The 16,415-nt window shown below is 36.8% G+C and overlaps 1 protein-coding gene across 21 annotated transcripts in view; it reads right to left on the bottom strand.

Moving 5' to 3' along the window:
• The window catches only part of CBLB (Cbl proto-oncogene B), a 212,095-nt gene that overhangs the window by 104,593 nt on the left and 91,087 nt on the right, over positions 1-16,415 (bottom strand). For all 21 annotated transcript variants that reach the window (XM_016941587.3, XM_054680843.2, XM_054680846.2 and 18 more), the window contains one exon: positions 13,876-14,022. In XM_016941587.3, coding sequence (XP_016797076.1) covers positions 13,876-14,022 — 147 coding nt within the window. The remainder of the gene's footprint in view (positions 1-13,875; positions 14,023-16,415) is intronic.

A 16,415-nucleotide genomic window follows, 5' to 3' on the forward strand; every position in this document is an offset into this window, starting at 1 on the left:
AGGGTGCAAGCCTCAAGCCTTGGCAGCTTCCACATGGTGTTTGAGCCTGCAGGTGCACAGAAGTCAAGAAGTTAAGGTATAGGAATCTCTGCCTAGATTTCAGAAGATGTATGGAAATGCTTGGATATCCAGGTAGAAGTTTGCTGCAGGGGCAGGGCCCTTGTGGAGGTAGACATCTGCTGCAGGGGCAGAGCCCTACCTCTGCTAGAGCAGTGTGGGAGGGAAATGTGGGGCTGAAGCCCCCACACAGAGTCTCCACTGGGGCACTGACTAGTGGAGCTGTAAGAAGAGGGCCACCGTCCTCCAGACCCCAGAATAGTAGATCTACCAACATTTTGCACCATGCACCTGGAAAAGCCAGAGACACTCAATATCAGCCCATGAAAGCAACCAAGAGGGAAACTGTACCCTGCGAAGCCACAGGGTGGAGCTGCCCAAGAGCATGAGAGCCCACCTCTTACATCAGCGTGCCCTGGATGTGAGACATGGAGTCAAAGGAAATCATTTTGGAGCTTTAAGGTTTGACTGGCCCGCTGGATTTCGGACTTGTGTGGGGCCTGTAGACCCTTTGTTTTGGCCAATTTCTCCCATTCAGAATGGCTGTATTTCCCAATGCCTGTATCCCCATTGTACCTAGGAAGTAACTAACTTGCTTTTGATTGTACTGGCTCATAAGTGCAAGGGACTCTTGTTATCTCAGATAAGACTTTGGAGTGTGGACTTTTGAGTTAATGCTGGAATGAGTTAAGACTTTGGGGGATTGTTGCGAAGGCATGATTGTGTCTTGGAATGTGAGGACATGAGATATGGGAGGGGCCAGTGGCAGAATGACATTGTTTGGCTGTGTCCCCACCCAAATTTCATCTTGAATTGTTAGCTCCCATAATTCCCACATGTTGTAGAAAGGACCTAATAGGAGGTATTTGAATCATGGGAGTGGTTTCCCACAAACTATTCTTGTGGTAGTAAATAAATCTCACATTGGCTCTCATTTTCTCTCAACTGCTGCCACGTAAGAAGTGCCTTTCGCCTTCCACCACGATTGTGAGGCCTCCCTAGTCATGTGGAACTGTGAGTGCATTAAACTTCTTTTTCTTTATAAATTAGTCTCAGGTAGGTCTTTATCAGCAGCATGAGAACAGACTAATATAAGTAAGTTTTATTTACTTTGCTATTAAGTCACACTTTCTCTACCAGCAGAACATGATTCTAAAAAACCAAAGAATGAGATTCTACTCTTCTTGCAAGCTAAGAAGTTGGCCTATCACAGTTTCATGTATAGTGGCAGAAGATACTGGGTTGCTGTCAAAGGACTGGGTCAGAGTCAAAGGACTTTGTTACTCACAGCAAGAGCAGTGGCTAGAGTACCAGCATTTTCTTGCCCTTGTTCCCTAAACACAAATTCTCCTAAAAGATGGAAAGAGGGCCAGGTGACATCTGCATACACTGTGGGTTTGATTCTGGAGTAGAACCTAGAACTTAAGGAACCCAAATATTTTGTAATGGATAATGCATATCCTTTGACCCAGGGAGAAATACTACCTCTATTTTACAAGGCTTTAAGATCCTTGCTCTAGAAGGAGACCTTCTCTCTCTTTATTGACCCAAGTAGACACATCCAGCAGAGAAGAGAACAAATGTTTAGAGGATTAAGACCAGGACCTCTATAAATCCAGGGGCACACACTATTAGTCCAGTGGTTCCAAATAGCTTTCAGATATTAAAAAATCAAATATCTGGGGACCAGGTATATAATATAAATTAGTAAAGACGTCCAGGAAAGGATTGTGACGAATTAGAAGAGAGATTATCTAAGAAAAACAGCTGGCACACAGGTCTAGCCAATTGCTGTCATATCACAATTCATACCTATTGTTGCCATCATTCCCAGTTTTTCAGTTTCAAAACAGTATTTTTTGTGTGAAACAAATAGTTTTTGGGCACTATGAACCATGCCCATGTAAGACAGCAAACTTAATGGTATATGTTCTCACTGCTCCACCAACACTGTTCTCTTTTCTCTCTCCCTCTCCTGGGGACTTTCTATTCCCTAAGACACAACAACACTGAAATCAGGCCAAATAGTAACCCTAAAATGACCTCAAGTGCTCAAGTGAAAGGAATAGTCACAAGTCTCTCACTTTACATCTAATTATGGACATGATTAAGTTTAGTGAGAAAGGCATGTCTAAATCTGACATAGGACAAAAGTGAGGCCTCTTGCACCAAACAGTTAGCCAAGATGTGAATGGAAATGAGAAGTTCATGAAGGAAATTTAAAATGCTACTTCAGTGAACACATGAATGATAAGAAAGCAAAACAGCCTTACTGGTGATATGGAGAAAGTTTTGGTGGTTTGGTTAGATCAAACTAGCCACAATATTCTGTTAGGCCAAAGCCGAATCCAAAACAAGGTCCCAACTCGCTTCAATTCTGTGAAGGGTAAGAGAATTCAGGAAGCTTCAGAAGTAAAGTTTGAAACTAGCAGAAATTTGTTTATGGGGTTTAAGAAAAGAAGCTCTCTCTAACATAAAAGTGCAAGGTGAAGCACCAAGTGCTGATGTAGAAGCTACAAGTTATACAGAAGATCTAGCTAAGATCATTGATGAATGTGGCTACACAAAACAACAGATAATTAATGTAGATGAAACAGCCTTAAGATGAAAGAAAATGCTATCTAGAAAATGCTAGGGCTAGGGAGAAGTCAATACCTAGCTTCAAAGCTACATGATGGGTTCAATCATACCCCAAACCTCAGCATCATGCAATATGCAATTACTTGCATATGTACCCCCTAAATAACCTCCAAAATAAAGGTTGAAAAAGAAAAAACAAAAGCCCCCTGATAGTTGCTCACTCTTTCTACCATGTGAGGATATTGCAAAAAGATGTTTGGCCATCTGTAAATTAGGAAGTGGGTCCTTACCAGACAATTTGTCAGCACCTTGATCTTGGACTTCCTAGCCTTCAGAACTATGAGAAATAAATTTCTGTTCTTTATTTAAAAAAACAAAAAGCTTCAAAGGACAGGCTGACTCTTGTTAGTGGCCAATAAAAGTGGTGACTTTAAGTTGAACACAATGTTCATTCACCATTCCAAAAATCCTAGGTCCTTTAAGAATTACGCTAAATCTACTCTTCCTGTGCTCCACAAATGGAACAAAAAACCTGGATTACTGAATATTTTAAGCCTACTGCTGAGATATGCTGTGTAGAGAAAACAATTCCTTTCAAAATAGTACTGCTCATTGGCAATGCCCCTGATCACCCAAAAGATTGGATGGAGATGTACGAGGAGATTAATGTTGTTTTCATGTCTTCTAACGCAGTACTCATTCTGCAGCCCATGAATCAAGGAGCCATTTTGACTTTCAAGTCTTATTATTTAAGAAATACATTTCCTACGGCTATAGCTGTCATATATTGTGATAGCTCTGGGCAAAGAAAATTCAAAACCTCGTGGAAAGGATTCACCTTTCTAATGCCACTAAGAACATTTATGATTCAAGTGAGGAGGTCAAAATACCAACATTAACAGGAGTTTGGAAACAGTGAATTCCAAATCTCATGGATGACTCTGAGGATTTCAAGACTTCAGTGGAAGAAGTAACTGTAGATGTAGAATTTGCTAGAGAACTAGAATTAGAAGTAGAACCTAAATATGTGGCTAAATTGATGCAAATCTCATAAAATTTGAACAGACGAAAACTGCTTCTTATAGAAAAGCAAAAAAGTGCTTTCTTAAATGTAATTTACTCCAGGTGAAGATGCTGTGAACACTGCTGATATTACAATAAAGGATTTAGAATATTGCAGACACTTGGTTGATAAAGCAGTGGCAGGGTTTGAGAGGACTGACTCCAATTTTGAATGAAACTCTATTGTGAGTAAAATATTATCAAACAGCATTGCATGTTATAGATAAATATTACATGAAAGGAAGAACCAATTGATGTAGTAAACTTCACTGCTGCCTAATTTTAAGAAATTGCCACAGCCACCTTAACTTTCAGTATATGATCAGTCAATAGCCATGAACATCGAGGCACAACTCTCCAGCAGCTAAAAGATTACAACTCACTGAAGGCTCAGCTGATTGTTAGCATTTTTTAGCAATTCTTTTTTAGTTAAGGTACATATATTTTTTTAGACATAATGCTATTGCACACCTAACAGACTACAGTACAGTATAAATACAACTTCTATATTCACTAGGAAGACAAAAATAATCTATGTGACTTGCTTTATTGCAATATGCACTTCATTGCGATGTACTTTATTGCAGTGGTCTCAAACTAAACCCACAGTATCTCTGAGGTATGCATGTACTAGTAAATTAATTTATTATTTGTGATATTCTTTATGTGATTTTCTAATGCTACAGAGCTGATTTTAAGTATTTATCTTCTTTTTATATCCTGTCTTCCCCAAACTGAATATTGCTTATAGGTAGAAAATTACAATTGGCATCTTAGTTGTTTTGTATCTTGTTACAATGAATTGAACAAAATAGGCCTCCAGTAGATATGTAAGTTTTTATTTTCCTTATTGACATAAAGATACCTGAAATTTTTTTTTAACAGGCAACAAAGGGAGGTAGCTAACTAGTAGAAATATTAACTAGTGATTCTTTGAATCCTACTTTAGTTCTTTTTTCTTTCTCTTTAGAGTATCTGCTAAAAATTTTCATTGTAAAAACTCTTAATTTCTACTGTGTACCGCTTCTTTTAATTTAATATAATTAGGTTGTGTTTTCTTTACCTAGAGGGAAAACTGAGCTAGTTAATATGCTAGAAGAATATATATCTCACTCGCTGGAAAGGTAAAGAAAGTATTTTCCTTCCTTTCATATTAAAAGTGAAAGGAAAATACGGGAAACCAAAGAAGGCCCTTATCGCTTTTGCAGGAAATCAATCATAGAGGCAATAAATTGAGCTATAAATAAACCACTTTCCCCCTGTGGTAACCAAGACAGTTTCTTATTTTCAATTCTACCTTCATCTCGGGATACACATAAAATAATTTTTAAAATTTTTCTTTTTCTTTCTTTTTTTTTTTTTTTTTGCTTTTAGATTGCTACAGAGTATGAAACCTCCATCATACAAAGTCAAATGTAAATTACATTATTTAGAGAATTTGGACCACTTTTAAAGGTTTCAATTGGTTAATTATTCCACAAAATAGAATATTTATTATATGCTAGACACAGTTTTATGTGCCTTACAGGTAAGGTTTAGCTATTTTAAGCCGTCATAACAACCATTGATGGTAGGTATTATTAGTATCATCTACATTTTATAAATGAGGAAAAAGATGCATAGAAAAACCAACTAGATTCCCCAAAGTCACAAAGTGAGTAAATGTTGCAGTCAGAACCTGTCCAGGGACAGATAACCTGGCTGCAGAGCCTGCATGCCAAACCCTAAGTATGCTGTCTCCCAATCAATCAAGCAAGCAGGCTCCATCTCATACATACACATGCTAATGCACATTCCTCTACTTCTCAACTCATCTGAATTAAATGTACAATGGTTCCTGAAAGCCTGTATATAAAACATTGTGCTGAGCTACTTTAGAAATACAAAGATGAATAAATAAGCTTGATTTCATGGAGCATATAGTCTAGGGGGAAGTATGACAACTAGACAAATACTTGTAATAAAACCATAAAAATAGTAAATGCACAAGATAAGCCAGAGCTTAGCGAAGTTTAAGAAGAGATCTAGTAATAACACTAATGGGAAAAATTATGAGCAAAATTATCTTTGAGGGATTAGTAAGAATTGTTATGCCAGAGATTATAAAAATCTTCAAGTAGAAGGAGCAATATAAGCAAAGACATAGAAACCTATAATTGCTGATGTGTCCAGAAAGAGCCAAATAAGCCAATTTGACTGAAGAACAGAACATAAGTAAAGGAAGAGAGAGCTTAAATGGCAGAAAAGTTGCATCCTATACTCATACATTCAACTAATAACTACTAAATGTCTACAATGTATATGGTACGTAAAAGACTCATTCAACAACCATTTACAAAGTAAAGATTATATTGAAAATGAGGCTAGTATATGTGAAAGCACTGAACACAAAATCTGACATACAATAACTCTAATAAATGTGTCTGTTTTCACCAACTTTTGCATAGAAAGTCATTGAAGACTCTTGCAATCAAGCAAGAAAGACCTACATAGTAAACACATTTTACAATATAAATGTGTCTAAAATACCACAGCAACCAAAGTATAGAGTAATTAACATAGATCACGTAGAAGGGTGTATATAAATGAGAAAAACTCAGAAAAGTGGACTTCTGAACTGAACTTAAAGAAAGGTGTCAAAATTCTGAGACAGATGAAAAGAAAGAGGGAAGAGAGGCATCTAAGGAATAGAAATGTAGGAACTGATTATTTAAAAAGAGATCAATTTATATATAATGAAGTCATTGGAAATTGAGACTAGAGGATAGACATCATCCATCTATGCAATTATTCACGTAGTCTGTTAACAATTATTGCCGCCGGGCGTGATGGCTCATGCCTGTAATCCCAGCACTTTGGGAGGCTGAGACGGGTGGATCACCTGAGGACAGGAGTTTGAGACCAGCCTGGCCAACATGGAGAAACTCCACGTCTACTAAACATACAAAAAAAAAAATTGCCGGGCGTGGTGGTGCATGCCTGTAATCCCAGCTACTTGGGAGGCTGAGGCGGGAGAATCGCTTGAATCCAGGAGGCAGAGGTTGCAGTGAGCCGAGATGGCGCCATTGCACTCTAGCCTGGGCAACAAGAGCAAAACTCCACCTAAAAAAAAAAAATTATTATTGCCTAAACATTCCAGGAAATGTGTCAGGCTCAAAAACACAAAAATAAGTAAGATGCAGTCTCTGCCTCCAAAGAAACTTTCCAGTCTATTGGAAACCTCTCAATTGAGAAATGGGGGCATGTCAGCAGTTCACTGTAATATATTATGACAGATGTGAGCTCAGGTACCTGGCAGCACAGAGTAGGGATATCCATTAGGGTACTAAAGTAAAGCTTTCAAAGTGGCAACACTGGATAGAGCATGGGTGACTGCCTATCCAAGCAGTGAATGCAACATACGAAAACAAAGACAATGAGGAGTAAAAAATGAGACATACATTGGGAAATATGAACAGTATTGAGTTGTTTCTTTGCAGATGAGTTAAGTATACCGAAATGATAAGTAGAAAAAAAGAAGCCAGCGAAAAAGTTTCTAAAGCTTGTGATGTTTAATGTGATTTTAGACTTTAACCTAGAATTAATATTCATGCAAACACTTCAAGCGAAAGACTGGAATGATTAGCTCTGCTTTTTAGACAGCTCACTGGTCCCCTAAGAACAATGGGATAGGTTGTTATTGGAGATAGGAAGACTAATCAGAAGATTGTTGGGGTAATGCAGAGCATGAATTTAAATTTGAAGAAGAGAATTTTATGTATGGAGAGGAGAGGCTATGTAAGAAGATTCAAGAGTTAGAATCTGTGTTTCTAATTGAATTATAATTTGTTTGGAAATTTATGTCTAAATCTTCTCAATGCTAATTTTTGTTTTTTGTTTTTTTCAAGATGGCAGACTGGAGGCAGTGTCAGCATGCTTCTCCCACTTGGAAGGACAGAATAATGTGCAGAGATTCAGTGTGAATTTTTTCCCAAAGAACCAATGCAGGAACTTAGGAAAACAGAATCCACAGACCCTGTGAAAGAATTGGGAGGCTACAGCCTACTACGTGAGACAGGTGAAAAACTCCTAAGTCCTCAGAGTGCGAGAGGGGAAGAGCCTGCCTCCAAGTACACATCCCCACCAGGGAATCTGAAAATCCAGGCCACTGGAGAAGCCCTTTACCCTTCCAATAGCTGGAACAGATTTAGGGAAATAAAAAAGTAGGAGCCGCAGCAGGACTTCCCAATCTCCAGCATGAACCCAGGGAAGCTATTCCTGACTATATCTCACAGGGACCCTCTGGTCAGCCAATGAGCTCAGGGAAAGGACACAGGGTGAAAGAACCTCCCAACTGAATTTTGTAATATAATCTCGAGTGGAACAAATTCCCTTGAACAGAATGGGGAGGGAGGAGTTGCGGCAAGTGCGAAGTGTGCTGCAGACAGGAGCATAGGAGCTGGGTGCCTGGCCATGCCTGGGAAGACGAAGAGGGGCATGGCTTTTTGAAAGCCATGGCAGCTTTCTATGTGGAGAAGCTTATGACCTGGGGCAGGTCTGAGTTCTGTCTATAGACTACCTGGATCTAAACCAAGCATTGTTAGCAGAGCACTGTGGGAGTGAGATCAGCCTCACCAACTGCAGGAGAGCTGGGTAAGGTTTACTGCCACCCAATAACAATAACAAGCAGTGAGACTGAATCAGTAATTTTAAAAATGCAAACAGAGAAAGTCCAGGACAAGACAGATTCACAACTGAATTCTACCAGACATTCAAAGACAAATTGGTACTAATCCTACTGAAACTATTCTGAAAGACAGAGAAAGAGGGAATCCTCCGTAAATCATTCTATGAAGCCACTACCATGCTAATATCAAAACCAGGAAAAGACATAACAACAACAAACTACAGACCAATATCTCTGATGAACAAAGATGCAAAAATCCTCAACAAAATACTAGCTAACTAATCCAACAGCACAACAAAAAACTAATACATCACAATCAAGTGGGTTTCAGAGATACAAGGACAGTTTAACATATGTAAGTTAATAAATGTGACACATCAAACAGAAATTTTAAAAATATACATAATCATCTCAATAGACCCAGAAATAGCATTTGATAACATACAGCACCCCTTTATAATCCCTCAACAAAATATGTATAGAAGAGATTTACCCGAAAGTAATAAAAGCCATATATGTCAAACCTATAGCTAACATCATACTGAATGGCAAAAAGTTGAAAGCATTCCCCCTGAGAATTGTAACCAGATAAAGATCCCCACCTTCACCACTTCTGTTCAACCCAGTACTGGAAGTCACAGCCAGAGCAATCCAATAAAAAAAAAGAAAGAAGAGGCATCCAAATTGGAAAAGAGGAAGTCGAACTGTCATCATTCACTGATGATATGATCATATACCTAGAAAAGCCTCAAGATTCACCCAAAAAGCTCCCAGATCTTATAAATGAATTCAGTAAAGTCTCTGGACACAAAATCAATGTACACAAATCAGTGGCACTGCTATACACCAACATAACCAAGCTGAGAATCAAACCAAGAACTCAATCCCCTTTGCAACAGCTGAAAAAAATAAAATAAAATACTTAGGAATATATTTAACCAAGGAGGTGAAAGATCTCTAGAAGGAAAACTACAAAACACTGAAACACAGAAATTATAGATGACACAACAAATGGAAACACATCACCTGCTCATGGATGGGAAGAATAAAATGACCACACTGCTCAAAGCAATCCACAGACTCCATGCAATTCCCATCAAAATACCATCAACATTCTTCACAGAACTAGAAAAAACAATCCTAAGATTCGTATGGAACCAAAAAAGAGACCATATCACCAAAGCAATACTAAGCGAAAAGAACATATCTGGAGGCATCACACTATCTGACCTCAAATTACAACACAAGGCTATAGTTACCAAAGCAGCATGGTACTGGTATAATGACAGGCACATAGACCAATGGAACAGAACAGAGAACCCAGAAGGAAAGCCAAATACAGCTAACTGATCTTTGACAAAGCATACAAAAACATAAATTTGGAAAAGGATGCCCTATTCAATAAACTGTGCTGGAAAAACTGGCAAGCCACATGTAGAAGAATGAAACTGGATCCCCATCTCTCACCTTATTAAAAAATCAACTCAAGATGGATCAAAGACTTAAATCTAAGACCTGAAACCATGAAAATCCTACAAGATAACATCAAAGAAACTCTTCTAGACATTAGCTTAGGCAGAGAATTCATGGCTAAGACCTCAAAAGCAAATGCATAAAAATAAAAATAAATAAATGGGACCTAATTAAAAAGCTTCTGCACAGCAAAAGAAATAATCAGGAGAGTAAACAGACAACTCACACAGTGGGAGAACATACTTGCAAACTATGCTTCTGACAACGGACTAATATCTAGAATCTACAAGGACCTAAAACAAATCAGCAAGAAGAAAACAAATAATCCCATCAAAAAGTGGGCAAAGGAAATGAATAGACATTTCTCAAAAGACATATACAAACAGCCAACAAACATATGAAAAAATGCTCAACATCACTAATCATCGGGGAAATGCAAATGAAAACCACAGTGAGAAACCACCTTACTTCTGCAAGAATTACCATAATTAAAAACAATAGATGTTGTTAAACATCTTTAAAAACAATAGATGTTGACGTGGATGTTGTGAAAAGGGAACACTTCTACATTGCTGGTGGGAGTATAAATTAGTAACAACCACTATGGAAAACAGTATGGAGACTCTTTAAAGAACTAAAAGTAGAACTGCCATTCAATCCAGCAATCCACTGCCAGATACCTGGTCAAAGGAAAAGAAGTCATTATATGAAAAAGACACATGCACACGCTTGTTTATAGCAGCATAATTTGCAATTGCAACGCTATGGAACCAACCTAAGTGCACATAGACCAACAAGCGGATAAAGAAAACATGGTATATTTACACCATGGACTATTACTCAGCCATAAGAAGGAATGAAATAATGTCTTTTGCAGCAACTTGGATGGAGCTAGAAACCATTATTCTAAGTGAAGTAACTCAGAAATAGAAAACCAAATATCGTATGTTCTCACTTAGAAGTGGGAGCTAAGCTATGAGCAAACAAAGGCATAAGAATGATATAATGGACTTTGGGGTCGTGGTGGGGAAGGGTGAGAGAGGGGTAAGGGATAAAAGACTACACTACATATTAGGTACAGTGTGCACTGCTCAGGTGACCAGTGCACTAAAATCTTATAAATCACCACTTCAATCAATCACTTTTCTCAATGTCAAAAAGTACTTAAATGAGTCACAAGCTGCTACCTGACTCGCTAAGAAAAATGACTGTCACCCAGAGTCTAATCACATTGATGTGCTTCTTTTTTTAACGCTAGTAATATATTTTTCGAGCTTCATGCTTAAAGTTTCTGGATTATAAGTTATTATTCCGGAGTGTGAAGATTCAGTTTAGTATTGGTCTCATTTTGCTGAACATACTTAGACACATTTATTCAATAATGTCACTTTTCTTTTCCTACAGATTTCTAACTCCTGGTCAACAGACTATGAAAGGAAAAGCATGACTGCATTGTTAAAATATATTCATTTGCATAAAAATTGACCATAAACAGAATCTCCCAACAAATTTGCCATGATACATGTGTTACTGTTCCCCTTGGGCCACAAGGCAGGCAGTGCCTCTTGGCTGCTGGGCTTGGGCCCTGAGCAGAGAGGGTAGCACTACCATGTCTTCAAAAACAACAGTGCTATAGTTTGAATGCCCCTTCCAAAATTCATGTTAAAATTTAATTGCCATTGCGACTGTATTAAGAAGTAGGACCTTCAAGAGGTGGTTAGATCTTGAGGGCGCTGCCCTCATGAATGGATTAATGGTTCTGTTTTAGGAAAGAATGCTGTTTTCAAGTTTAAAGGCACTGGTTAGGCTAAATGAAAGGCATTCTTACATGGCCTCAATGAACAGTGAGATAAATGACAGGCATGCTCCCACAGGAGAACTAAGTTTTGGGAAAATACAAACAGTATTAGAGCATAATGGAAAAAAAAATTCAACCTTTCGAAAGGATACACATTATTCATGCATATGTCCATTCATTCAATAAAATATTATGGAACCACAAGGTAAAAACCTAGGAAGAATAAAAAATACTTTCTCCAATTATCTAATAAAGGAATAATTAATTTGTATGACTATGGTAATGCATATAAGTTCCAAAAGGAGCATGAAATTTGGCAGTCATCCACAAATTAAAAGTGTTAAAGAAAAATTAAGCAGCTTTCTCAATTCAGTAAAAACAGCAGACAAAAGTGAAAAGACTTGGGAGGTAGGGAAAGTATCTAATCACTATTTCAAGAATCCCTCATTTGATGTAGTAGTGATTTCACTCATGTAGCAGTTGAACAGAAATTTCAGCCCCTTGATGTCTGTGGTTATAAATAAAGGGAAATAAAGATGTCTCAAATGCATAATTTTCTGTGGCTTGAAGTACCAGCAAAGTAAACTCCTCTCTTAAAAAAAACCTGTGAGCAATCTTTCCATTTTTTATTGACCTTATGACAAGTAAACAATTTTATAACTCACCAGAATTTTCAGTTTTCAAAAAGAAATACCCATAATCAATTTGTCCTATATATTTTCTTAAAACTTTAAGAGAAAGTTTATTTTGAAGATTACCGACTGTTTGAACTAAGCTTACAATGTTAATACATGAACTGCAACTACAGGAAACAAACCCTCTCAGTTCCTACACCCTGAACCTGGCAAGATTGTTCTGCTTTCTACAATTAATAAATATTTAATTAATATAGTCTTAGCTGTCTGTGTTATTCTAATTCAGATAAGGATAAACTTTTTTCTAAATTCTTCATTTCTGAATGAATATATGAACATTATAAATAACTAGATTGCTACAACACAGAATTTCCATGTTAATGGCAACAATGGCATTTTCTCCTTTAGTGCCTAAAAATAATTCAGAATACATTTTAGTACAATGTGGGAAATAGGCTTTAATATTTTGGATGCCAAAAAAATTGTGTGCTTAATGAAATGTACATTACTCTATGTAGGTATATTCCAATCTTGGTGGTGACTATAGTAAACTATAGTACTTTGTAAAGAAAAAACAAAAACAAACAAAGGAAAACCAATATTGCAGTTCAACATATCAAAGTACTAAAAAAAAGTGTATATTAACAATTTTTATGTCTAATTTCATCAGTTAAAGGACAAATACAGACCTTTGAGACAACATTAAAACAATAATCTATGTAAGCAGTCACACTTCCTCCTTACTTACTTAGCCAGGGCTTTGCCTACATTCTAGGACATTCTGAGGATGCGTTCTCATTAAAGGTAATTCTTAAAAGGTTACTGGGGAAACCACTTGCCTCCTGATGCTCATTCTTGATCATTTTACTGAGACATTTATGAAAAAAGTTTTGCAACTTTTATATAAATTATGCTGACTTTAGATATTCAATTCCATTATCTACCAAGCTCACCAGAATCTGTGTCTCTGTAGGGCATACCTAAGAGAAAACATCTTTAACTACTTTGCAACAGACTACATCTTTGTGATAACATTATCCTCATATCTTGTTCACACATATATAATCTCTATGCAGTAAAACAAAGAAAGGCTGGCTCAGGGTGCCAGGGCCTTCTCTCACCTCGATTTCAGATCTTAACCAAGCTTAACATACCACCTCCTCCAGGAAGCAGTCCCTGATCACTGATCCCAAAGCAACTATTCCCTTCTAAATTGTCACAGCAATTTACTTATGCCATTTTTTAAAGTATCTATGCCCTTCTACCCTTTATTTTGTATATTAAGTACATATTAAATTATAAGAAGTTATCAGCTTCTCATGTATAAAGACTCTTACATACCTCTGCTTCTCAGAACAAACTCAATGAATGCTCATGAAATAAATAACATTGTATAATATTTACTTAGTGACTAAAAAACTATTGCATTATTGAGGCGTACCTTTGGTGACTATAAAAATTACCAATCAATCAAAATGCTTATCAAAAATAATAAAATACATTCACAAAACACTCAAGTAAAATATATACCATATCCAACTGGAGGGAGGATACAGTAACCCTTGAAAGACAGATCCACAGCTATAAAAATGATTTTTACTTACTTGTCTCCAAAAAACTTTCTCCAGAATTCAGCAGCATCTGCTTTTGTGATACGAAAGTTATCTCCCTGGAATTGACCATTGGGAAAGATTGCTTTGATTTCTGCCAGCATGTGACTGAAGATAAGGGACAGTTTTGTGAGATTTCGTCTGTAGGCACAAGGGAAAAAAATGAAGATAAGAAATAAACACCTATATGCATGCAAATTTTTATGGTAACATATATTAAGACAAACAATGTTATGTATGTATCAACGTATGTCTTGGTGGCTGATCACGAAAACCTCAACTTAATGCTGCCCTTAAAAAAAGTTTATGAAAACATTGTACATTTAAATTCCTAACAAAGCTGTCAACTTATTAGTTATCCACGTATTCATTTAACATAAACACAAATAAGATAAATTACATAATTTCACTGAGCTCACAGATTAATGGAAGAGATGGACACTTAAAAAATTAATAATCAAATATAAATGGTAAATATAAAAGAGAGAGTGACTATTTCTACCTGGGGGAGTAAGGAAAGATTTGCCATCAGAGGAGAATCTAGGAAGAAAACTCATTGTTTGACAGATAAAAGACCTGGAGAGGAGAGAAAGGGGGGATGCAGAGGGAAGTAAAAGGTATTTCAGGCAGTAGAAACAGCATGTACAAAAGTACTAATACAAAAGTATAAAATGAAAATGTATTGGTATTATATCATTTTTGGCACAGTGAAAGCACAGCAGAGGGTAACAAGAGAAAATAACATGAGACAGAGTAAGAAACTTTAGTTGGGACATGACATAAAGAGGCATCTGAATCAATGTGCAGTTTTTGTTAAACATGCTTGCCACTCCTACCTAAATATCAGATTTTCTGAGGAAGGGTTCTAGATATATGCATATTTTAGAAGCCCCGTGGGCAATTCTAATGTGCTTTCCTCATTAAGAGGTACTGCTATAAGAAATGGAGAGTCAGGCTAGGCGTGGTGACTCACCCCTGTAATCCTACCACATTGGGAGGCTGAGGTGGCCAAATGGCTAGAGCCCAGAGTTTGAGACCAGCCTCGGCGACATGGCAGGACCTCATCTCTACAAAAAATTAGCAGGGCGTGGGAGCGCATGCCTATAGCCCCAGTTATTAGGGAGGCTGATGTGATCTCTTGAGCCAGGAGGCAGAGGTTCAGTGAGACATGAACACGCCACTGCACTTCAGCATGGGTAACAGAGTGAGACAATGTCTCAAAAACAAAAAATGAAAGAGAAAAGAAATAAATGGAGAGTCAAATGGATTAATGGATTCAGAATTCTGAAGACTTGATGAAGTCTGTTTTAGAAGGAAAAAATTGTAGTAATATGACTAAATGGTTTAGAATGGAGATACAGGTGTCAGCTCTATTCTAATTTCCATGTTAAGTTCTGGGGATTCTGACAAGATTTAAACCATGCTTCATACTACAAAACAGTACTATCAATCACCTATAATCCTTGCTAACATTTCTTAAATTTTCAATATTACGTTAATCGGCATAAAACTACTAGTGTTAGATAGTTAAGAAGCAATTAAAACACAAAATACTAAATAACTTCCCCAGTTTCAAACAAACTTTATTTCTTTATATTCCCTTTTGCTCAGAATGACCAGAAATCAATAGGTACATTCTGCATATGTTTTCATTTTGAAGCTTCAGCTATTATGCATGTGTATGTGCACCTGTATATATGAGAGAGAGAGAGAGTGTGTGTGCGTGTGTGTGTGTATGTGTGTGTGTGTTGGGATGTGAGTGGAGGCAAGTGTGTTAGGACTCAATAAAAATATAGAGGGAAATTAACACAGAGAAAGTCATCAAATTTGCAACATATAAAACCATACAATGTATCAACAGACCTTTGTCATTGAAAGTTGTGTTTCTTTGCTCCATATTTACTCATGTATCTGTGTTTAATAACTGTCAAATAATAATAATAACTTATGTTTGTTACCAAGGAGATCATTTAATATGCACCTGACAATAAAATCATTGGATGACACTCTTTCTAATTTACAAAGGAGATACATAACTTCCTGTATAAGATGAATATAGAAAAAAGATACGCATGATCAAAAGTGGGAAAAGTAGTAATAAGAAGAATGCAATCAGATATTCTATAAAATCAATAAATTCATCTTCCTTAAAAAAGTTTAAAAAAAAACAGTCACCTATTTCCATAACTTATCTACGGAAAGCTTTTTGATGAAAGGGGGGAGGGCATAACATAGGCCTTATTTTAATGCTTGACCTGTACCCATAAACAATCTGGAAAATTCATTATAATATACATAAATGTTACATGATTTTATTAGATTCAGCCACTTTTGCACAACTTATCCTAATCCAAGTGTAAAATTTCTCTTAATCAGTTGAATCTTTGATATCAATATGATTTTGTCATTTATGTTAACATATCCTCAATTTAGATGATGGTAGATATAAGATATTGTTTTAAAAAATAAAAAGTAAACTGTTTTACTATATCAAAGGAAAGACTTGTGGCTCGTACAAACTACAACCGACTTTA

This window comes from Pan troglodytes, chromosome 2, assembly GCF_028858775.2.
Source record: "Pan troglodytes isolate AG18354 chromosome 2, NHGRI_mPanTro3-v2.0_pri, whole genome shotgun sequence".
NCBI lineage: Eukaryota > Metazoa > Chordata > Mammalia > Primates > Hominidae > Pan > Pan troglodytes.